The sequence below is a fragment of the Saimiri boliviensis genome, chromosome 1 (genome assembly GCF_048565385.1).
Source record: "Saimiri boliviensis isolate mSaiBol1 chromosome 1, mSaiBol1.pri, whole genome shotgun sequence".
In the NCBI taxonomy this organism is placed as follows: Eukaryota; Metazoa; Chordata; class Mammalia; order Primates; family Cebidae; genus Saimiri; species Saimiri boliviensis.
Genome location: NC_133449.1, coordinates 103994847 through 104019666, shown reverse-complemented (window position 1 = coordinate 104019666; position 24820 = coordinate 103994847). Strand labels below are relative to the sequence as shown.

General features: G+C 46.4%; 2 protein-coding genes across 10 annotated transcripts in view; both read left to right on the top strand.

The window, feature by feature from the left end:
- DUS2 (dihydrouridine synthase 2) overlaps positions 1 to 6871 on the top strand; it is a 63089-nt gene extending 56218 nt beyond the window's left edge. For 3 of the 6 annotated variants that reach the window (XM_039478101.2, XM_074401712.1, XM_074401708.1), the window contains exons 12-16: positions 1581 to 1702; positions 2941 to 3090; positions 4202 to 4289; positions 6034 to 6107; positions 6343 to 6871. In XM_039478101.2, the coding sequence (XP_039334035.1) occupies positions 1581 to 1702; positions 2941 to 3090; positions 4202 to 4289; positions 6034 to 6107; positions 6343 to 6580 (672 nt within the window). In that variant the 3' untranslated portion in view covers positions 6581 to 6871. The other 3 variants (XR_005581761.2, XM_074401704.1, XM_074401697.1) reach the window with 3 other exon arrangements.
- A 5717-nt stretch (positions 6872 to 12588) lies between these two features.
- Positions 12589 to 24820, top strand: part of NFATC3 (nuclear factor of activated T cells 3) — a 183215-nt gene continuing 170983 nt past the window's right edge. For all 4 annotated transcript variants that reach the window (XM_010346827.3, XM_010346828.3, XM_074401630.1 and 1 more), the window contains exon 1: positions 12589 to 13030. In XM_010346827.3, coding sequence (XP_010345129.1) covers positions 12928 to 13030 — 103 coding nt within the window. In that variant the 5' untranslated portion in view covers positions 12589 to 12927. The remainder of the gene's footprint in view (positions 13031 to 24820) is intronic.

The window sequence follows — 24820 nt, the reverse complement described above, 5'->3', positions numbered from 1 at the left end:
TTCCTGTGTGGGAGTGCCTGTGGCTGCCATGGTATGTGAGTGTTCCCATAGCTGTGCAAGCTGGGATGGTAAGATGCTCTGAGGTCTGTGTCCAGAGCTGGGCAGCCTTTGTCCTATCTCCTGTTTAATGCTGCAGCCCTCACCCTTGGTTCTGATGTCCTGCTGGGCAAGTTGGTGACCACCAGCTCTCCGATGGTCTGGGATAGCTCCATGTCAAGGGAGGGCTTGCCCCAGCCCAGGTCAGCTGTCCAGCTTTTTGGCCAGCTGGCAAGTCTGTGGCCAAGAAGATATGCTGAGCAGTGCTGAGCTTGCTCACTGGGTGAAAGGTGATGTTATCATTCCTGCTGAGCTGTCCCTTGGCAGCTCCTCAAGAGGGTGTGTTATCACAGAGAAAGGGAGTGGCTTTCAAGCATAGGCAGGGCTGCTTCTGGTCCAGCCAGGTACCTTCTTCCCAAACAAGCTGAATCAAGGACTTGCCGCTCCCGGACTTGCCACTTACTTCCGACTTTGTCCTGAGCATGCCGTGGCACCTTTCCAGGCACTGAAATCATAGGCCCAGGTGGAGTTACTAGAGCAGCATAGTGGGTGGGAGATGGGAGGGTGTCCTGGAGGGCTGGGGAAGGCCACCTTCACCCACTGCTGCTCTCCTGCCCTGCCCCCAGCCAGCCGGCTTCCAGTGGGTGTCCCTGGCAGTCATCTTGCCTCCCTGAGCCTTTGTTTCATAGTCTGTGGAATGATGGTGACAGTTACACCTCACACTTGTATAGATAAATGTAGTGATGAGTAACATATGTGAACTAAATGGTGCTGTGCTTTACCCATGTAGAGGGAAGTTAGAGGCTAATCAAGATGTGGAAGGGAAGGTGCCCTTTCTGGTGAGAAGGAATAGAAGAATCTCACCCCTGTCCTGGCACTGGACCTTCCATGCCAGAATTTGGTGTTTCCCCTCCCTACCCTGGAAGATACTTGGCAGTAGGTCCTCTGTGGTGGCTGAAGTAGGAGGGGGCTTTGGCATTTTGGGATCCCAGTTAGGCTGTCCAGGAGAGTGTGCTCCTGACCATGGGCCTTGGCTGTGATCCAGCTTTGTACCACTGTCTGGAGAAGTAGATGGCCAAGGTCGGGGTGACTCTATTTTTTGTTGTTGTTGTTGTTTAGAGACAGGGTCTTGCTCTGTTGCCCAGGCTGGAGTGCAGTGGCATGATCATAGCTCACTATAGCCACAAACTCATGGGTGCAAGCAACTCTCTTGCCTTAGCCTCCCTAGTAGCTATGATGACAGGTGTGTGCCAACATGCCTGGCTAATTTTGTTTTTAATTTTTGTAGAGTTGAGTCTTAAGTTGCCCAGGCTGCTCTTGAACTCCTAGCCTCAAGCACTCTTCCTGCATTGTTCTCTCAGAGTGCTGGGATTACAGATGTGAGCCACTGCTCCTGGCCAGCGGTGGTTCTTCTTATGGGGCTCCCATTTCCTTGGCTGTACACACAACTCTGATGCCTTCTTGGAACCCCTTTCCCTGCCATCAGAGCATAGCTCAGGCCTTAGAGCCTGCCTGAGCATCAGGTGAGTCATTTCTTCTCTCAGGCGGTGCAGTATGACAACCACTATACCAACACTAAGTACTGCTTGTGCCAGATGCTACGAGAACAGTTGGAGTCTCCCCAGGGAAGGTTGCTCCATGCTGCCCAGTCTTCCCGGGAAATTTGGTAAGAGGCACAATGAGATGTCCATCTGTCCTTGTGTACATTGCCCAGGTTTGACTTTGAGCCCTAAGCTGACTCCATTAGGGGACCAGGGACACAGCTTCTGGATGTGGATGTAGAGGAGTGGAGTGATGGTACAGCTTTGCCTCCCAGAAGAGGATTCTTTGAAAGCTTTGAAATGTCCCATCCCTGGACGGATCAGCAGAGTTCTGGGAACTAGGGTGCTAGGAGGTTAGAATAATGCAAAGGAAGGGGCTTTTCCATAAATGGGATGGTCACAGGCCAGGCCACCAGGAACCAGTGGTCATAAGAATTGGGCTGTAGAAAGGAACCTCTGGCTTGAGCCTGCAGTCACACCCATAACCCTACAGTTTGAGAGGCCACCCCTTGGTCCTCTAGATCAGGTGCAGCTCTAGCTCAGATGGTTGACACTTAAGGCCCTTCACAAGCTGGCCTAGCCACTGCTCCCACAGCTCCCTGTCTACCTGTCTGCTTCCAGACCTCCACACCTGTGTTTGTAGTGGGTCCTCTGCCTGGAAGGCTCTCTCCCTGTCACGTGAGTGATCTATAGCCTCCCTCTTTCATAGATGCCTTTCTGAACCACTTTTGCCATCAGGGATCCATCTTCGCTTGAGTCTTCCAGTCCTTAAGATGTTTCCTAGAAGGAAAAAACCCTTGCTAGAACCCTCCTTCCACCCTTGGCTTATGGCATTGGTTCAATCCCTACCCCACATAGCTTAATCAGTTTGACCCAGGTGCTGTGTAAGCTCAAGAGAAGAAGTATAACTCTGTAGCTCTGGGTGGTACCTCAGTGTCAGCTGAAAACCATGTATAACTGCTCGTGGCTGGGCAGGAAGTAGGGAACCACTCAGTGGTCAGGCCTCTGTCTCTTCCTCCCATGGGCCCATGTGCTTGATTAGCATTGGTCAACTCAGTCATGGCTGGCTGGGGACACCATCTGTGTGCTCCTCCTCAGGAGAGAGACTGCAGCTGGTGGGGGTGACCTTTGCAACCTTTGCTACCCAGCCCAGCTTCCCTCCAGTGTTCACGCTTGGGTTCACATTCATTTTCCATCTTCTGGTCCAGGGTGATCCCAGGGCTGGGCAGAAGGCACATTCTGATGACCATGCCCCGGTGATGGTGTGGTGTATATGGTAGAGTGGTGGGGCCCTGGGTTTCTGCAGTAGCCTGGATGCTGGCTCCACTAAAGTGTTTGCCCTGATCTGCTTCTTCCTCTTTAGTGAGGCCTTTGGCCTTGGTGCCTTCTATGAGGAGACCACACAGGAGCTGGATGCCCAGCGGGCCAAGCTCTCAGCCAGGACTTCAGAGGAGACTGGGGAGCCAGCTGAAGATACCTCTGGTGTCATTAAGATGGCTGTCAAGTTTGACCGGTAGGTCTCCAGCTTGACTTCAGCTTGGGCTGGGGCCAGCACCCTTGGGGTTCCACTGGGCCAGCAAACTGTCTGCTATATGTGCTTAATGTCAAACGTAGAGACCACAGGTCTTCTTGGTTTGGAAACTTGTTCTTAATTTGCAGCATCCCAGAGAAGGTGCTTACAGGGAAGATAGTTCCTGAAAGCCTATCCCAAGTTCAGTGACTGAACTCTACTTTTTCCCTAACTCCCTCCCACAACTTAGGGCAGGGGGAACTTGTCTCCTGTTCCTGAAAGTCTGTGCTTTTCCAGGGCCCTGAGGAGCTGGCTGCTGCATGGAGCTCCTCAACAGCAGAAGGACCCTAGCCCTCATTTGGCTCTGCAGTCCCTGCCCACACCCAGTGCCCCTCACCAGCCCTGTGTGCCCTTTCAAGCTGCTTATGCCTCAGATTGTGACCCAGCTTTGAATGGTGCCCTCTTCTGGGATCTGAGCCTTTCTCCAGTCCCCAGGACCAGACAGGAGCCAGTCTTGTCTGGCAGAGGTGTGGGGGGTTGGGGCAGTAGGAATAGCTGTTGGGCAGTCAGATGGCAGGGAGAGTTCCAGCTGGGAAGTTGGAATATGTCCCCTCCTACCGTGTCACTGTGTTACCTTGTCAGACTGACTCTGAAACCAGATTCCATGCGTCTGTGGCCTCAGCAGATGATCCTGATCCTTGGCAGGCGTAATCAGGGTGGGTGCTGAGCAAGATCCCCAAGACCATTGTCTGGTCACCTCCATTGCACACCTCCACCCACTCCCTACTGATCTTGTCTTGAGCGTCAAGCTTCCTTCTTGGATGTTGAAGATTATTTTTCCAGGCTGGACCTCAGAGTATTGGGAGTTCATTCCCTCTTTTCCCCACAATTTCCCAAACATGCCAAAATTTATCTTCCCTTTAAATAAAACCCAGGTCCAAGCTGCTGGTGGGACAGGAATGGGAGCCTATGGGAGTAGGTATAGAAGCCTTAAGGCAGCAGCTTGGTATCAGTTCCTCTCGTTTCTGCTGCTCCTATCAGGGGCTGAGTAGTGTGCTGACTGAGGGAGTGGTGATGGTGGGTGAGCCCCAACTGCTTCCCTTCCTTTCCCCAGGAGAGCATACTCAGACCAGATCACCCCCAAGATGTGCCTGCTAGAGTGGTGCCGGAGGGAGAAGTTGCCACAGCCCATGTATGAAACGGTAAGTCCCTGGCTGTGTCTTGCCCTGCAGCCAGCTATGGCGCTCCCACAGCTTATGCCCTCAACTTGCCAGGCTAGAGCCTGGCCTTGCCCTCTGTAGGCATGGAGAAACTGCTGGTGGCCAGTTCAGTTGCTGATAGCCCCCACCCTCTTATAGTGGCCTGTAGTCCAATTCAGCCAGACATGTCTTTTTTTTTTAAATGAGTCTAATTAGTATTTTTCTTTTTTCTTTTTTTTTTTTTTTTGAGACGGAGTTTCACTCTCGTTACCCAGGCTGGAGTGCAATGGCGCCATCTCCGCTCACCGCAACCTCCGCCTCCTGGGTTCAGGCAATTCTCCTGCCTCAGCCTCCTGAGTAGCTGGGATTACAGACACGTGCCACCATGCCCAGCTAATTTTTTGTATTTTTAGTAGAGACGGGGTTTCACCATGTTGACCAGGATGGTCTCGATCTCTTGACCTCGTGATCCACCTGTCTTAGCCTCCCAAAGTGCTGGGATTATAGGCTTGAGCCACCGCGCCCGGCCCTAATTAGTATTTTTTTTTTTAGAAATGGGGTCTTGCTTTGTTGCCCAGGCTGGTCACAAACTCCTGTGTTCAAGTGGTCCTCCCTCCTCAGCCCCCCAAAGTGCTGGGATTATAAGGCATGAGCTAGCCAATATTAATTTTTTAAAAATTTTAATTAATAAATTTTTTTTTTTTTTTGAGAAAGAGTCTCACTCTGATGCCTAGGCTGAAGAGCGTTAGTGTGATCTCAGCTCACTGCAATCTCCACTTCCCAGTTCAAGCAATTCTCCTGCCTTAGCCTCCCAAGTAGCTGGGATTACAGGCACACACCACGATGCCTGGCTTATTTTTTGTGTTTTTAGAACAGACAGGGTTTCACCATGTTGGCCAGGCTGGTCTCAAACTCCTGACCTCAGGTTATTCACCTGCCTCGGCCTCCCAAAGTGCTAGGATTACAGGCATGAGCCACTGTGCTCGGCCCAATTGGATCAGGCCTCAGCCAGTGGAGCACAAAATTGGGCCCCAGATGTGGTGCCCCTGGGATGGAAACTGTGAGATAGTCTTGCTTCACTTCCTTTGGTCTTCACGGCCATGCCTTCCTTAGGCTGCTCTGCCTCGTCTGGAATCCTCTTTTGGCCTCGAGGCTTATACCTTCTGGGGGTTGTGTCTGTCCCTCTGCTGGCCTCTGAGTCTAGGGTTTGGTGGGTGAGGCCTCCTTTTCTAAAACAAATCTAACCTCTGTTTCCTCAAGTCAGCAGCTCCCCAGCGTGTCTGCAGAATCAAGCCAGCACCTCAGCATAGAGCCTGAGACCCTCCCATGTGCCTCTCTCCTTCCAGTTTCATGCCCGCAGCCCTTTGCCCCAGCCATGTCATCTGGTCCCTCTGCCAGGTGTGCCTTCTCTTCTATTAGCTTGTTCCTTCTCACCCTTTTGGCATCTGGTGACTCCTTGTTTTGGGGACCTGGCCTATCCAGCTGTCAGCAGGAGGCTCTGTAGTCATGTGCAGCTAACGGCTCTGCTGGCCTTTGCTCAGGTCCATGACAGCTTCAGACACTTGAGGTCGTTGTCTATTTGTACATCTGCCTTTCTGCACTGCTTGGGAGGAGCATGTGATATAGGCAGCCTTCATTTGACTTAGGTTGGAAATACTTCCTTTTATTTGCCTTTAATTTGACCCCAGCAGGTTGGCTTCCAGGGCTCATTTCTCTGGCCCTGTGTTTCCTTTAATCTTTGTACCAGGTTCAACGCCCTGTAGACCGCCTGTTCTCTTCTATTGTCACCGTTGCTGAACAAAAGTATCAGTCTACCTTGTGGTAAGTTTCCTCATCATAGGGAAGGAGGATTGGGGTAAGGAGGAGAGTGGGCATTCTGCCCATCATCCAGCATTGTCCTAGGAGGGTTGGGCAGATAGTATATATGGGCAGTGGCATCCCTGGATGGTGACCCCTTACTCAGTTTTGGCAGAATCTGCCAAGGGTGTGTAGAGTCAGGCCTCACAGCCCCGGACCCTGCCTACATGCCTTATTGCCCTCTGCCTCATCTGCCCAGGGACAAGTCCAAGAAACTGGCGGAGCAGGCTGCGGCCATCGTCTGTCTGCGGAGCCAGGGCCTCCCTGAGGGTCGGCTGGGTGAGGAGAACCCTTCCTTGCACAAGCGAAAGAGGGAGGCTCCCGACCAAGACTGTGGGGGCTCCAGAGCTCAGGAGCTAGCACAACCTGGGGAGCTGTGCAAGAAGCCCTTTGTGGCCTTGGGAAGTGGTGAAGAGAGCCCCCTGGAAGGCTGGTGACTACTCTTCCTGCCCTAGTCACCCCTCCGTGATCTGGTGCTAAGGTGGCTGTGGATACCATAGCATGAACCAGATGCTGTTGAACAATTTGCTGGTCTTCCCTGGCAGGAGTTAGATGTTCCAGCGGGGTCATCAGCCTGGAGCATGGACCAGGGGCCGCCCAAGGGTGGATCCTGATTCCTTTGGTGGATCTGAGTGACAGAGTCAAGTTCCCTTTGAAAACAGGAGCTTTTCAGGTGGCACCTCCCCAACCTGACATTGGTACTGTGCAATAAAGACACCCCCTACCCTAACCCATGGCTGGCTGCTTTAGCCTTGGGCATCTTCATAAATGGGCTTGTGTACTGGCATGATTATTCTACTCCCACCCTCTGTGCAGAGCTAAAGCTTCCCAAAGCCTATCTCCTGCCCATCTCTCTGGGTCTGGTGGAGGTGGGAAATGGGGTATCACTGGACTGGAGCCAAGCCAGGAAGGCCCAAGAAGCTCATTCTACTGACTGTACACCTAAGGCACTGGGCATCAATTGTCTGTCCTGATGAGAGGTGATATGGGATCTGGAGGAGGGACCAGGGCAACTGGTGCCCCAGTAAGGGACTAGTCCAGTGGGGTGGGGAGTGTTGGTCTGATCCCCAGAGTCTTCTTTAAGCCTGATAACTGCCTGGAGCTCAGACCTGATGAAGTGCCTACCCTGGGCAGTGGGGCAGTGGGGCAGTGAAGGCTGCTGACAACAGCAATTTGGGGCCCTTATGTTTGGCAGATCACACCACACAGTCCCTCCCGTCCCCCGCCTTCCTCATCCCACTTGGGGCGGAAGGAAGTGGCAGATTCTCTTTAATTTCCTCCTGGCAGTGAGAAGCAAACAAACGGCTACCGCATCTCATGGGTCCTCCCCCGCTTACTGGGAGGGGCGTTCTGACCAAAGGTCCCTACCCTGTCCTGCCCCCGCTTCCTCAGCTGTAAACATGCTGCTTCTCATCCCTTTTTCCAGGTTCTATTGGTGTGGTGGGGAAGGCAGGATTCCCCTCTGGGTCAAGGCTGTATCTCCCACATCTCCCCTGTGTCAGAGCCTCACTGTTTTGTGGCAACTTAACACAGGATCAGGCACCTGTGCCAGCCAGCAGCCCCTGCCCTGCTGGCCTCTGAGTCTAGGGTTTGGTGGGTGAGGCCTCTGTCTCAGTCCCAGCACTGTCCCCCTCCCTGCTGCCACCCACAATTGCCTTTCTGTGTGTAGATAAGGATACCACACTACCCACTGCCTCCCAGAGCCATTGCTGTTTGACTTGGGCAACTCACTTCAACTCCTCTCTGTCCTGAGGGCCCTCCTCTGAGAAGGGATCAGCTGTCCTCTGCCTGTGTGAGGCTGACTGGAGGACAATAGGCTGGCCCTTTGATAGGACATTGTATGGTTAATGGGGTCACTCCATGCCAGGGTACCCTAACTGACTTCCCAGACCAGTGCTCCTGGAGAAAGGGCTCTATCCAGGAGAAAGACTGAGGGTTGGTCCAGTCTCAGTCACTAAGCTTTAGGCACAATTACTTTCTTTATTTGTTTATAGAGATGGTGTCTCACTATGTTGGCCAGGTTGATCTTGAACCCTTGTCCTCAAGCAGTCCTCCCGCCTCACCCTCCCAAAGTGCTGGGATTACAGGCATGAGCTACTGCACTTGGCCTATTTCTGATTTTTCATACTAAAAACAATCTCAGTCAAAATGCCTCCTTTGGCTGGGTGTGGTGGCTCACGGCTATAATCCCAGCACTTTGGGAGGCTGAGGTGGGCAGATCACTTGAGCTCAAGAGTTCAAGACTAGCCCGCTGGGCAACATACCAAAACCCCGTCTTTACAAAAAATATAAAAATTAACTGTGTGTGGTGGCAGGTGCCTATAGTTCTAGCTACTCAGGAGGCTGAGGTGGGTGGATCTCTTGAGCTCAGGAGGTTGAAGCTGCAGTGAGCTGTGATGACACCACTGCATTTCAGCCTGGGTGACAGAGTGAGACCCTGTCTCAAAAATACATAAATAAAAAACAAAACAAAATGCCCCCTTTGCCTTTTCTTATACTCCAACTGGAACTGGTCAGAAAGAAGCTGCAGTGGCCCCTCCCAAGTCACTGAGTCCTAAGATCTGCCTCCCCTGTGGAACTGGGCTTTGATTTCAGGCCACTTCTCCCACCAGTATAGTTTCCCTGGGGAAGCCCCTCCTCTGGCAGGGTCAGGTTCATTTCTGGGCTCTGGGGAAGGAGAGGCAGGGATATAGGCATGCTATTAAGATAGAGGCTGGAATGTGGGGGCTTTGAGGGCCCTGGGAAGCACTAGGGAGAGAATCCTTCACAGAGGAGGAAGGTGGGGCAGGTCTAGTATATATTCTGTGACTGAGGATGTCTGGCAGGGATCTTGGTTGAATACGTTGGTCCTCAAATAATCTCACTTTAGCAGACCTCAGTGTTGTCTTTCCTGGTCTCAAAGTGATCTGCCTAAGGATGGGACTGACTGGCGGGGGAGGGACAGTCAGGCCTGAAAGCCTTGTCCTTGTTCTCACCGTGTCCACCTTAAATTTGGCCACTTAGACTCCCAGACTTCTCCCTGGGCTAGTAGCCACAATACTTACTCATCCATTCCAGCTAGCTTGATTGAGGATTTCCCTTAGCTCATCACATTTGGGGGACAAATGGTTTTGATATGAGCATGAGAGGGAAGGATAAGGGTGGAGAGGGTGGCAGGTCTCTCAAAGGCCACAGCAAAAAGCCTGGGCTGTGTGCAAAGAATCTCTTCCACCTGCAGTCCTGAACCCTTGGGTCCTTCCAGGTGTTATTCTGCCTAGAACTCTTTTGTGGCTCTCTGAGACTGCTCTCTGGACCAAGTCCAAACTCCTCAGTATTTGAGAACAAAGTGCTGACCATGTCTTCTCAGCACCCTGTGCTGACTTCAGCAACTAACTTTCTGTGATTGTAGTTGGCTAGGCAATCCCTTATCCCAGATTGGGAGCTACTCAAAGGCAGTCCTGTGTCCCCTATGGCCACCTTGGCATGAGGCTGGGAGCAGACACAGAAGAATCCAACAAGAGCTTGGGGCAAGTGGGATGTTTGGCATGGAGAGGAAGAAGTTTTTTAAACTCTGAATTTCTTCAAAGGTTCCTGTTTTGCATAATGTGGAACAAGGCTAAACTATACCTCCTGGCTCAGAGAGCACTGAAGAACTACAACAATGGGTGCTTAGGGTCTGTCCTGTGACAGCTGATGATAAAGATGGCTTTCCCTAATTCCCAGGCTTGGCTAGCATTCACACAGGGATAGTGGTTTTATGGTGATTCCTTGCCCTTGTCCACCCCGGGGTTCTACCTACTGCACTGGTCCTGTGGGCCTCCTGGTTTCACAGGGCTCTCAGAGGTCTGGAGGTGGGCCCAGATGACCTGCAGGAGCTTTGGAACTGCCTGAGGAAGAGCTCATGGGGGGACGTCCTGGTCTTAGCTGGGGCAAAGGGCTGAAAGAGTATGTATATATCGGTGTGTGTGTGTGGGCAGGCCCCTTCACAGCCTACAGAGCTCCCAGCCATTGCTGACTTTCTTACACACATGGTGACTCTTCCTGCAGTTGGTGCCAATCCCTGTCCCAGCCCTCACCATTCCTTGGCAGCTTCTCAGTTTACCCCAGGCCAAAAACCGTCCCTACAATGTAACCTCTTCTAAGGGTTCTCCAGTGCTTAGTGGCTAGGAACACAGATACATAGCTGAGCATTTGATGAGTGGGTGAATTTTTCAAGCCATCTATACTTTCTTTGTGGTCTTTTCTTAGTGGAGGGGCTGACTGGCCCAGGGTCTCCCTCCTGCTTGCTGTCTGGTCTGATGATCGCTGATCCCATGGTTTAGGTGAAGTCATGTCTGCAGGGACTTCAGATGAGCTGGCCAACCCTCTGGGACCTTTTACTGTATCAGGATCCTGTTACATGTGGTACAAATAGGTGGGCCAGCAACCTGCTTAAGGCAGAGGGTGCCAGAGCTGATGTGGCATTTGGGCCCCAAGTTCCACACTCAGGCCCTCAAGGTTGTAGATTTGCAGGCAGGACAGGTTATTGGGAAGGATGTTCCACTAACCTAATGCTCGTTGTTCCCTCTCCTTCACCACTATTATCTTCTCCCCTTAACTTCATTCACCCTTGCCCCAGTCAAATCCAGTGATCCGCCCAGAATTCTGGCCATGTAAATCCCCTGCTCTGAGTCCTTCCACGGCTCCCTACTGCCATCAGCATAACGTTGAGACACTTTGCAGTGGCCTGCAGCATTCTGCCCACTCATCTGACCCCACCTTTGGCTTCTGCTCACTGCAGGTACTTTTTGGTCTCCAAGTCTTTGGAAATCTGTTCTCTGCCTGGAATGAAACGTGCTCCCTTCTTGCCTGTCTCTCCAGTTCCTACTCACCCCTGTCAAGGCCCTGCAGCCAGCGGGCTTACGAACTGTCTCTGAGTTCTGGCACAACCCTCATTTCTTTGCACAGTAATTATAGATTTGCTGGTCCCCCTCCCTTACACCTGAAGGGAGACTTAATGTATTAATTTATCTCTGAATTCCTAGGAACAGCACAAGTACTGGTACAGAACACTGGGCGGAAATGAACCAATCCAAGATGAATGTCTTGGATGCTCTGGTTTGGCTCCCTCTAGGGCTCCCTGGTAGCTCAAGTGTCAGTCCAGACATTGAGACCTCTGCAAGAGGCTTCCCTTTACCCTCTCTTCCCACTGGCTTCTGTGGGTGGTGTGGAAATGTGCTGTAGGCCTTGAGAGTGGCATTTCTTTTTTTCTTCTTCTCTAACAACCTATTGTATCCTGAGAGGGCAGTATTTCTTGGGTGCACCTGCACCCAAGTCTCTGACAGCTCCCTGGGTTCCTCCAGCAACACGCCTCTAGGGATGCTATGCCCTGTGGGCCTTGTGCCCGGGGCACGGAGCTAGGGGAGGCGGTCACCCTGCCTCTCTTACCTCCCCGTCCACCTGTGCCTCAGTGGAACCTTAGGTAAACAAGCCAGGCTCCCAGTCCCCAAGGACGGCCTCCACCCCAGACTCCAGGAGGAGGCATCTTGGGCCATCTTGGAAAGGCAAGCTTGCTCGGGAGGGGCAGATCACGAAAAACAGTTCTTTAGGTAGTGTCACTTCCTCTTCACTGCCAGCCACCCAATTTGGGCGGCTCCATCCTTCCCTCTTTCATGGATATGCACCAGGATGCAGAGATCACAGAGCCATGATTGGCGCGAGCTCACAACGGGCTTTCCCGCTCGGTCTACTCAACTTCCAGCAAGGGACAGGCCCTGCCCGTCGGTCTTCGCCGAGGCCTCAAACGCGCATGCTGTCAAGGAATCGGCTGCGGGGGCTCGCTAGTGGGGACAAAGGCCCAGCCGCCTAGGCGCAGGCTCCGCCCCGCAGAGGGTCGGCCTGCGGCGACCGTGAGCTCAGACTCCGGATCCATAGCGCAACCTATCTTCTTCGGTTCCGCCCCAACCTAGCTGGACTCTCAGTCTGGTCCCCGCCCTTTGGAGAGTCAGACATTAAAGTTGAGGTGAGGGGGATGAGGATGTGGGCGGCGTCCAGGTAAACCAGCCGGGCCCTGATACCGTCCCTAAAGCCAGCCATCAGGAGTAACACGAGGCGGCCCCACATCACCGAACCCAGAACCTCAGTGCTTCGGCACCCCTTCCTCGTCGTGAGCTCCGCCCAATGAGGAGAGGGGTCTTCTCCATTGGCCAGTGATGGTCCCCTATCCAAGCAGAGCAATCGGCCTTATACCCCATAGTTTAGAAGGAAACGCCATGGGAATACAGGCCAAACTACAACTCCCGAGGGGTAGCTGGGCTCTTCGGGGGCCGCGTGTTCACGTGACTTCCTTCTATCGGAGACCGAGTTACGCGATAGGCCTGTGAGGGGGCGGGGCCCGGCCCCTGCTGGCCGCGCTAGTAGCCAATAGGCAGCCGGGCCGGATGGGCGCGCGTAGGGGGCGGGGCCGGGCGCGCGGCAGGGTGCGGGAGCGCGCCCGCGGCGGCGGTGGCGGCGACTGTGGCGGCGGGGGGGGGGCGGGGAACGTTGGCTAAGGCGACAGTGGCGGCTTAGGCACTGGCGGCGGGCGGCTGCGGCTCCTGGTGCTGCTCGGCGCGCGGCCGACTCTCTAGTTCGGAGCGGAACGCTCGGCGTCGAGGGCCCCGCCCGGAAAGTTTGCTGTGGAGTCACGACCTCCTGGCCCGCGCGGCCCGGCATGAAGCGGCGCTGAGGAGCTGCTGCCGGAGCTGCTGCCGCTGCCGCCGCCGCTGCCGCCGCCGCCGCCGCCGCCGCCACCTGAGGAGGAGCCGCAGCACCCTGGGCCACGCCGATGACTACTGCAAACTGTGGCGCCCACGACGAGCTCGACTTCAAACTCGTCTTTGGCGAGGACGGGGCGTCGGCGCCGCCGCCCCCGGGCTCGCGGCCTGCAGGTGGGTGCCGGGCCAGACGGGAAAGAAGAGCGACCCCTCTTCTCGCTCGCAGGATCTCTCGCCCTCTCCCTGTTCCCTTGGATGACCGGAGACCGATAACCCCGAGTGTGTGCGCGTGCGTGTGCGTGTGTGTGTGTGCGCGCGCGCCTGAGTGTGGTGAGTTAAAAACGGATTTAAATCTCTGAGGAGGCGTGTGGGTCGCTGCGACGTGGAAGTGGTGGCGGGCTTGGCTGAAAGCAAACTAGTGGGGAACTTGACTCCGGGACGCTCGGGGTTTGGAGGCCCAGGGTCCGGGCTGCTGCCCAAGTGGCGTCTGGTTGTCCCTGCTTTGCCAGTGTGTTGCAAGGAAAATGTCCCTGTAAAGTGTAAGCGCACTGGGTTTTTCATCTATTCTAGGTTGTTTCTTGAAATTTTCGTTTGAAAGATGCTTATTTTTCAACAATAGGACCCCTCTAAAAATCACGAACGTATTTAAGCCTACTTTGCTAGGAGAGTAATGCTTTCGCGTTAACGTCCACTTGTGCAAGTTTATGGCCCACAGTTAATTCGAAGTGTAACTGTAACGGGATTTTTCTGGAAACGTAATTTCTTTACTTGAATAAAGATTTTTTTTTAAATGGTTGCTTTTTTTCCATAATTTTCCTAGAAATTCTACAAGTTGATTTTTGCTTAAAGAAAAACTTCTTGGAAGATATTTTAAAGGAAATCTTGAATTGGGAAAGCTGGGCACCATAATGCTTGCACGTCAGACCAATCAGGAAATAGAAACAGGATGACTGGGGAGTTAGAGCTCTTTTGTGACCTGGTTTGGAATACGGTGGTTCATTAAGTTCAGTGTCCCTATTACATATGCATGCGAACTTCAGAAAGGAAATGGATAAGAGCAATCCCTATTTTTTCTTGCCTGGTGTGAGGTGAATTCCTTAATGTTCATGTTGATGTTCAATAGACTGTTCTGGAGAGTTGCGTTGTAAAACATACCTGAGTCCTGGAGTTCCCCGATAGTTTGCTTCCAGCCAAGCCCGCCACCACTTCCACGTCGCAGGTACCCACATGCTTCCTCAGCGATTTAAATCCATTTTTAACATACCTGAAAGTGAGGCATGAGGATCCTCTTTTGGTACTTGTTTTATCGGTCCTTTCACAGGCTAGATGCCTTTTCAGTGTAATACATAATTCATAATAGTTATGTGTTGGCTGCCTTTATTTTCAACTCCATTAACATAATTCGAGCGCCTATTACATTGAACCGTTGTTACTGATCTTGTAGTGTTACGATAATGCAGAGGACTGAGGCTCCTTAAAGAGTTTGGGAAATAGTTGGAGGAGACACATAGTCTAAGTAATAACTGTGCTACTAGGAAGTCTGTGAATGGTGATGCATTTTATAGTAAAGAAACAGGAAAAGTGGCATTTGTGGAGAGTGTAGCATTGAATTGTACCTAGATTATCAGGACTTGAAAGAAAAACAACTTGTTTGAAATTTTTTATTGTAAAAAAGATAAATAGTTGAATGTCAGCAAACTTTTATTGGGCATAAATTGATTAGAACACATTATATACCAAATATGTGATGGGTAGGGGTGTTAACCAAACATATGAATAATAAAGGAATTGAGTATAAGTAGTAATTGTATATACAACCAAAATATTGAATAACATTTAAAAGCTATGAAAATGCTTTTTAAATGGTCTTTACACAAAAGCCATTTTGATATTAAAATAGGTCTAAAAGGAGTTAAAATCAGTATATCTTGATTTATAACTGAAATTTCCAAAGGTAAATATCAGCAGATTGTGACAAAAAGTCCACTTTAAAATATTCAAGCTGGTAATTTTTTTTACAAGTTTTTTTCCAATATTAAGGCAAAATACACATTAAAAAAACCGTCTTAAAGTGAACAATTTAGTGCATTCGGTGTTGTGCAGCTACTGCTTCGGTCTAGTTCTGAAACATTTTCATCCGAAGGAAAACTCAGCACCCATTTAACAGTTGCTCCCCATTTTCTCTTCCCTCCCCACAACCCCTAGCAGCTACCAGTCTGGGATCTGTCTCTGTGGTACCTATTCTGGATATTTTATATAAATAGGATAATATATGTGAATGTTTGTGTCTGACGACCTCATTCCTTTCTGTGGTTGAGTAATATTCCATCGTGTGTGTGTGTGTGTATAAAGGAACACAGTTTGTTTACCGTTGATGGACATTTGGGCTTTTTCTGCCTTTTGGCTATTGTGAATACTGCTGCTATGAACACGTAGCAGTTAATTTTGAAATTCTGTTGAGGAGAATGTGATATATTCACAGCTAAGTTTTCAAAATTAATTGTTCACAAAATTAATTTTCATTTTACTAAGCATTATTATGATTATGTAGTTTGAAGGAACAAAGTAGAATCACCGAAATGATTTTAGGATAATATATGCAGTAAAGTGGAAAATAAGAATAGAATTGTTGTTACAATTCAGATCATTGCTGGGTTGTATCAGTGTGTTCGCCGAACTCATTTTTGGATTCTCTTCCTCACTGGAATGGAAGTTCCTTGAGCGCAGGGGTAGTGTCTGTAATCTTTTTCAGTTATATTATCAGTGCCTAGTACAGTGCCTTTACACAGTAGGCACTATATACATATATATACATATATACACACATATACGCATACACGTGTATATATATATATACATATAGACATATATACACATATAGACCCTGCCTCAAAAAAAAGTATATATATATGTGTGTGTGTATATATATATATACCCTTTTTTTTTTTTGAGGCAGGGTCTCACCCTGTCACCCAGGCTGGAGTGCAGTGGCGTGATTTCAGCTTGCTGCAGCCTCCACCTCCGGGGTTCAAGTCATTCTGCCTCTGCCTCCCGAGTAGCAGGGATTACAGGTGTGTGCCGCCAAGCCTGGCTACTTTTTGTGTTTTTAGTAGAAATGGGGTTTCACCATGTTGGCCAGGCTGGTCTCAAACTCCTGACCTCAAATGATACATCCCTAAAGGTTTACATCCCTAAAGGTTTGGGAGTACTTGTATCACAACTAAATTTCCGTACAGTGAGAAGATTTTTGAAAAATAGTGAGGTGAGTGGATAGAGAGTGAGGACAAGCCAAGAGCTGAATTTAGTGAATGTCCTAAGCAAGCTTCTTAACGTACAAATTAGATGATGTGAAATGCCCTTAATAACACGTGATAATGTTGTATACATTTGTGACTGACAGCTGACTTTTTAAGACTATTGTTTGCAGCAGTATTTTGAGATTTTTTTTTTCACTAGAGAAAATTTAAGACTCTAGAGTCTTTAGCTTTAAAAAAAACCAAAAAACAGTCACTTATAGTAGTGGTGGGGGCAGGAGTGGGGGGTTGTCTACTAACTTTAGTGACACTAATGTTAATACATTCTTTTATTTTATTTTATTTTATTTATTTTTTTATTTTTACGTTAATACATTCTAATAACCCACTACCATCGGACCAGTCCACCTTTTTTTTTTTTTTTTAAATATGACAGTGCTGTCTCTGATTTTTCCAGTTAAAAATGAACCATTTCGTTAAACATTGTTTTACTTAATATCTAGCTCCAAATAGATGATATACCTTAGTAGTAAATAGGAAATTTAAAATAGGTACATGTTTAATGTATTCCATTAACATTATTTACAATTATGAAGGGCAACCTCTGGTACTCTTATTTTAGTATAGTGATTGTGTATCTTTAAGTTTGATGTTATAACAAGTAATCTGTACTTTGCAAATTCAGAGTTTCATTTTCAGGGTTCATTACTAAATATTGACTTTCTAGTCCCGAATGAGAGTTACTGGGAGGAACGGGCTATGTACTGTGTGTAGTATCTCATCTACGGCTGTTTTTTCAAAGGGCAGAAATATCTTAGATACAATATGTATTTTTGTAAGAAGTTTACTTGATTATAAGATATGTGTAATTTTTTTTCAGATATTCCTTTAATACACAACTTTTTCATATGTCAAGTTGAGGAACTTTTCCTAGAAGTTGTCTTAGAATTTAATCTACAATGTTTTTACTTTGTTTACTGCTTGGAGAGCTGATCCAATTTACTATCTCTTAGGTAATTTTATTTTCTCACTTTTCAGTTTTTATTGATCATTTTTAGTCAAGATTTTTGTTTTATCTTGTGTAAATGAGATAATGTATTTAAAGCACTTAGCACAGTCCTTATTTAAGTGGTAGTAACTAAAATTTCTTTAAAAACACACACACCCCCCTAACATTTCTTTAAACACACAGGCGAGTGTGCACGCAAATAGGCTAGTTTTGACTTCCTTCTCTTTCCTAGACCCTTCTCCATATACTAAATTAAAACAATGAGAGACAGTAAGGCATTTTCAAACAGGGGCAGTTTAAAAAGAAGAAAAAAGAGATTAGGGCAGATTAGAGAGTCAGCAATTTAAACTTACATGAGTTAGAATATTTGATCTTAAGACATTTTTATTTTATCTGTTTAATTTCAGTCTTTTAAATGTTACCTCTTATATTTTATCAAATACTGAAAGTAATATACTTTTAATTAAATTTTTCCACTTTCTTGAATGAAATTCTTACTCAGTATGTTGTAAAGATGATTGATTTGCTAAACATTTAAGTATATAATTGGATATTTAAATCAGTATGAAAAGGGGGAAGTTGCTTAGTTTCTTGTACAAATTTGTGTGTTTGTACAACCCATTAGGTACCGTAAAGGAGGTTTTGGATGCTGCTTAGTAGTAGCCTTATTTTCGTACCTTAGATCAGCGTTTTCTGTAGAGCTGAATGTAGTGAGAATATGTATTAGACGACTGAGTCAATGATAAATATTTTAACATTTCATTTGGAAGAATAATACTCTGTTTCTTTGACACATTTCCTGATGTTGAAGGATGCTTCTAGGGGTACTGGCAGAATTTTCTGGTTGAGATTAGTGAGTAAACCTGTTTCAGCAAGTATGGGAAAAATTTGAGGAAAAATTTCAACATCATATTTTTGTTAAAAACATTGATCTTTGTAAGAGCTATTCCTGTACTTTCTTAGGTGTTCTTATTTGCCAATACAGAAAGGATATTTTGGCATACATTTTGAACTATAGTAGAAGTAGTACTGTAGTAGTTTCATTAGGTGTTATAAAAGTTAAAACTTGGGTATTATGTACATAGCCAAGAAGTTGTGGTGGTTAAGTAAGGCCTGTATCTTAAGTGTTCAAGATAATAATTTAGAATAAGTTGTAGAATCAACTTATAATAATGACTTGCCTTTTTTGGCAGCCAGTAAACTTTGCCTAAAATTGTGTTTATTTTTATTGAAGGCATAGTCCAAATTCTGCTTTTGAGGTTTGCTCTGTATTTATTATTATTTTTAAATATATTTATTTTTTAAATAAAGTGGAATCATAAGGACATTTTTGGTGAGAAAATGTAGTATTAGATTTTCTTCAGAGAAAGTTATAAATAGCAATATATAAAATGGAGAACTTTTAAGAGAAGATAATGAGTTGTATCACTGATTTCCTTCTCGTTATTGCTAGTTGAATAGTAGATGATTCCAGTGTGGTAATGTTTTGTTTTAAATAAGAGGTGGGGTTGAAGAAGCCGTACTATAGTGAAGGCAGTCACATTACTCTTAAGAGATAGGAAACCTGAGGAGGTTGAGCCTCATTTGACAGTAAGCAGTAGTTTGCTTACAGCAGTAACGTAAATAAGGAAGGTGTTTGTCTAAAGCTGTCCTGGTGGGTCAGGGGAGTAGACACAGCAGACTTGGCAGTAGTCCTGGCTTCTAAAACAGAATCCAAGTCATCAAATTTGCCCAGGCATGCCATATGAGGTTCAAGTAACAGTGGAATTTAAGAGGAGTAAGTTTGTTCAGGGAGGCTTAGGAGAGTCACAAGCAGGAGCAGGCTTTTTTAAGAACCATCATTTAAACTCAAACGTAATGTAGGTCTGCATATATTTCAGCATTTCTAGTGATGTTTATTTAATTATATTGTATGACTTTCACCTGTTGGCAACTGGCACTGTAAGATTTAAGTACTGTAGCCTAATTGATAGTTTACCAACAGCTGAAATTTAATCTTTGGGACAGTTCTAGTTAATATTAGTTAATATTCATGTGTGAGGCTGGGCACAGTGGCTCACACCTGTAATCCCAGCACTTTTGGGAGGCTGAGGCTGGTGGATCACCTGAGGTCAGGAGTTGGAGACCAGCCTGGCCAACATGGCAAAACCCTGTCTCTACTAAATATATAAAAAATTAGCTGGGTGTGGTGGTGGATGCCTATAATCCCAGCTACTTGGGAGGCTGAGGCAGGAGAATTGCTTGAACTCAGGAGGTGGAGTTTGCAGTGAGCCAACGTAGTTGTTATTGCTCTGTAGCCTGGAGGACGGAGTAAAAGTCTGTCTCAAAAAAAGAAAAGACTGGGCGCGGTGTCTCACACCTGTGATCCCAGCACTTTGGGAGGACAAGGCAGGCGGATCACCTGAGATCAGCAGTTTGAGACCAGCATGACCAACATGGAGAAGCCCCATCTCTACAGATACAAAGTTAGCTGCATGTGGTGGTGCATGCCTGTAATTCCAGCTACTTGGGAGGCTGAAGCAGGAGAATCGCTTGAACCCGGGAGGCAGAGGTTGCAGTGAGCCAGGATCGTGCCATTGCACTCCAACCTGGACAAGAGTGAAACTCCATCTCAAAAAAAAAAAAAAAAAGTGTAAAAAGGAACTACAACTCTACGAAAGCCTGAACATCCCAGCTATACCAGAGAAGTAACTTGAAGCTTAATTTTCCCTACATAATGTACAGTTTTAGAATGTTTTATGTTACAGCAGCAGGTGAGAGTTATACACTTTAAAAAATATTTTTCAGCTGGGCACGGTGGCTCAAGCCTGTAATCCCAGCACTTTGGGAGACCGAGTCAGGTGGATCACGAGGTCAAGAGATCAAGACCATCCTGGTCAACATGGTGAAACCCCGTCTCCACTAAAAATACAAAAAATTAGCTGGGCATGGTGGCATGTGCCTATAATCCTAGCTACTCAGGAGGCTGAGGCAGGAGAATTGCCTGAACCTGGGAGGTAGAGGTTGCGGTGAGCCGAGACCACGCCATTGCACTCCAGCCTGGGTAACAAGAGCGAAACTCTGTCTCAAAAAAAAAAAAAATGTTTTTCAATGTCTTAAAATTTTGTATTTATTAATTTTCATCAACTTTACTGTTTATTTAGAAAATAGGATTATGTGAGCACTGAAATTGGATTACATTCAGATTAATTATTTTCTCTTAAACTTTTTCAGTAAGTAGATTTGTATTAAATGTAAAAATGTTTCCAAAAGCATTTTTTTCTCATCAAGGTAATCACTGACTAGAATCCTTTAATGGACTGTGAGTTTGCACTTAAATGTAAATATTTTTCAATATTGCTTTAAAAAATATTTCAGTAAAGATTGTTAAATAAAAATGGCATTTAGGAAAAAATGAAATTCAGAAATTGTTGAAGCTAGTTGATGGGTATGTGAGGGTTCACAATAATATTCTCTGTTCTTTATATATGTTCTTAAATTTCCATAATAAAAAGTTTAAAAAATGGCACTTGAAAGCCCTTCAGATTCTTTAAGGTACTGGATTAGGATAGGAGAAATCTCCCTTTTAAAAATAGCATTGTGGCCAGGCGTGGTGGCTCACGCCTGTAATCCCAGTTCTTTGGGAGGCCGAAGCGGGTGGATCACAAGGTCAAGAGATCAAGACCATCCTGGTCAACATGGTGAAACCCCGTCTCTACTAAAAATACAAAAAAGTAGCTGGGCATGGTGGCGCATGCCTGTAATCCCAGCTACTCGGGAGGCTGAGGCAGGAGAATTGTCTGAACCCAGGAGGCGGAGGTTGCGGTGAGCCGAGATGGCGCCATTGCACTCCAGCCTGGGTAACAAGAGTGAAACTCCGTCTCAAAAAAAAAAAAAAAAAAAAAATAGCATTGTGAAATTAATAGAATTTGTTGTGTGTAGTTAAAACTAGCTTAACAAATTAACAGAAAATAAAAATTATCATGATATGCCTGATTTACAAAACTCATTTCTCCCTTTGATTGTGTAGTGTTAACAGTGAGATGGTGGGGTGAGTCAGTGGTGTAAATAAATAGGAAGTAAACTGATCTTATGCTTTTGAGTATGTGCTTTCCTGTTATTTATTTATTTTAAAATTTTTAAATAAAATGACCATCCTTACAGACCAGATTTGAGACCTTACCTGCCCATCACTGCCAATTCTGGCAACATATCACGCCACCTTGACAGAATTTGTGTTTTTAAAATATTTTCTTTTTTTTTTTGAGACGGAGTTTCACTCTTGTTATCCAGGCTGGAGTGCAGTGGTGTGATCTCGGCTCACCACAACCTCCGTCTCCTGGGTTCAAGCAATTCTCCTGCCTCAGCCTCCCGAGTAGCTGGGACTACAGGCGTGCACCACCATGCCCAGCTAATTTTTGTATTTTTAGTAGAGACGGGGTTTCACCATGTTGACCAGGATGGTCTCGATCTCTTGACCTCGTGATCCACCCGCCTTGGCCTCCCAAAGTGCTGGGATTACAGGCTTGAGCCACCGTGCCCGGCCTAAAATATTTTCTAATTAACTGTATTATACTAGAAAAATCCAGTTATCTAGTAATTTAAGAGCTTGAAATTGTTTTAAAAATTTTAATGTTTGATCATGTTGCTTGTGTCTATCAGTCTCATGTTAAGGGCTTGTCATTTCTCTTAAATTTTTTGGTTTATTCATGATGAAAGGAAGCTAGATAACTTGTTCCTGATTTTAAGACTACATTTTTAATCATTTTTAATTTTTAATCTGCATTTTTAATAATTGGTAGAAATTAACTACAAAATAATAGACATATAAGTTCTTTTTGTGAACATTTTAGATCAAAGTCTCAAGTTTGTATCTCACGTCTTGCCATTTGTGAGATCATATTGAATACTAAAGTTTGTTTTTGTTTTTGTTTTTCGAGTTTTGCTCTTGCTGCCCAGGCTGGAGTGCAATGGCGCAATCTCTGCTTACTGAAACCTCTGTGTCCTGGGTTCAAGGGATTCTTCTGCCTCAGCTTCCGGTGTAGCTGGGGTTACAGGCATGCGCCACCATGCCTGGCTGATTTTGTATTTTTGGTAGAGACAGGGTTTCTCCATGTTGGTCAGGCTGGTCTTGAACTCCCTACCTCAGGTGATCCACCCACCTTTTCCTCCCAAAGTGCTGGGATTACAGTCATGAGCCACCACATCTGGTCGAATACTAATTTTTTAACCTTGTCCTTTATGTGAAAGATATCTTTGGGGAAAATATAGAAAGTTTAATCTAAATTTTACTTATTTTTTATTGCACATAAAAGGTTTAAGGAAACTTGATAGCTCCTCTATCAATACTTCTTTATAATTTTCACTTTCTTTCAGAAAAGGTTGTTCAAATAACACTCGAAAAAGATGATCAGAAATTGTTGAGGCAAGATGGTAGGCATATGGGGGCTCTCTGCTTTGGGTATATTTGAAAACTTCCATTATACAAAGTTTTGAGGACTTTTTTTTTTTTTTTTTGAGACAGGGTCTTTGTCACCCAGGATGGAGAGCAGTGTTATGATCACAGCTTACTGCAGCCTCAACCTCCTGGGCTCAATTGATCCACCCACTTCAGCCTCTCGTGTAGCTGGGACCACAGGTGTGCCATCACACCAGGCTAATTTTTAAATTTTTTTGTAGAGATGAGAACTCACTGTGTTGCCCAAGCTGGTTTCGAACTCCTGGATTCAAGTGATCCTCCAGCCTTGCTCTCCCAAAATGATGGGATAAATAGGGGTGAGGTACCATGCTTGGCCTTTGAGCCCTCTTAACCATGAGCCAGAGCAAAAAATACATTTGTTTCAACTCACCACATACATACATGTTTATATACACAAACTGAGATAGATGTTTCATGTAAAACAGTGTGCTTTATTGCTTGGCATTACTCTGACATTTTCATTACATTAAAAAATTTGCTACAGTACAGCTCACTGATAGATTACTTACTACCTTCAGTTTGAAAAAAAGACATCTAGCAGATGATTTCATGGTTTTTTTTTTTTTCTTTTTTTTAATAATAAAGACTGGGTTTTACCATGTTGGTCAGGCAGGTCTTGAACTCCCACCCTCAGGTGATCCACCCACCTTGGCCTCCAAAGTGCTTGGATTACAGGCATGAGCCACTACACCCGGCCAATTTCATGGTTCTGATTAAAACTGTTAGTACTTCGGGCCGGGCGCGGTGGCTCAAGCCTGTAATCCCAGCACTTTGGGAGGCCGAGGTGGATGGATCACGAGGTCGAGAGATCGAGACCAACCTGGTCAACATGGTGAAACCCCGTCTCTACTAAAAATACAAAAAATTAGCTGGGCATGGTGGCGCATGCCTGTAATCCCAGCTACTCAGGAGGCTGAGGCAGGAGAATTGCCTGAACCCAGGAGGCGGAGGTTGCGGTGAGCCGAGATCGCGCCATTGCACTCCAGCCTGGGTAACAAGAGCGAAACTCCATCTCAAAAAAAAAAAAAAAAAAACAAACAAACAAAAAAACTGTTAGTACTTCAAAGCTGGGTACCATGTCCTGCACCTGGAGTCCCTGCTACTTGGAAGTATCTCTTGAGCCTAGGGATTCTAGGCCAGACAACATAAGGAGACCTCGTTTCTTAAAAACAAAAAACTATTAGCACATTGAGTTGTTCTTATTATTCAAACCGTATTTCCTATGTCTGTAGTTCTTTAATATGTTAAACTTTGAAAATTGATTTAGATTATTGCTATCCTTTTATTCGGTAAATTGGCTTGTAAATTTTGGCCACTTCCTGAAAATGACTTTTATTTCTCCCTTTCTGTCTGCCCTGTGGCCAGAGTCAAAGTCTTGATCTAGATTCATTTCTGTTGCTAATTGTGTGATATTGCTGAAAAGAACAGAATAGTTTCAAGCTAATTCAGTCCTTCCATTTTACAGGAGAGGAAATTGAGGCTCAAATTGATTTGCCCAAGGTCATTTAACTGGTTAGTATCAAAACAGACCCAGTAAATTGCTCTTTTCCAGTAAATTAATTTTTGCTTGAAAATCCTACAGTTCCTTCTTGTGGATTAAAAACAGCAACAAAGAAAATCCTATACTTTTTATTTTTGCGCAAGCTGTAATTCTGATAATTTTGTAACTTTTTTTTTTTTTGAGATGGAGTCTCACTTTCTTTTTTTTGCCCAGGCTGGAGTACAATGGCGCAATCTTCTCTCACTGCAACCTCTGCCTCCTGGGTTCCAGCAATTCTCCTGCCTCAGCCCCCCAAGAAGCTGGGATTATAGGCACGTGCCAGCCTGTAAAAATAGCTCAGTTAATTTTTTTTTTTTTTTTTTTTTTGAGATGGAGTTTCGCTTTTGTTATGCAATGGCGCCATCTCGGCTCACTGCAACCTCCGCCTCCTGGGTTCAGGCAATTCTCCTGCCTCAGCCTCCTGTGTAGCTGGGATTACAGGCACGCGCCACCATGCCCAGCTAATTTTTTGTATTTTTAGTAGAGACGGTTTCACCATGCTAACCAGGATGGTCTCGATCTCTTGACCTCGTGATCCACCCGCCTCGGCCTCCCAAAGTGCTGGGATTACAGGCTTGAGCCACTGTGTCCGGCCTAGCTCAGTTAATTTTTATATGTTTAGTAGAGACGGGTTTTCACCATGTTGGCCAGGCTGGTCTCAATCTCCTGACCTCAAGTGATTCACCCGCTTCAGCCTTCCAAA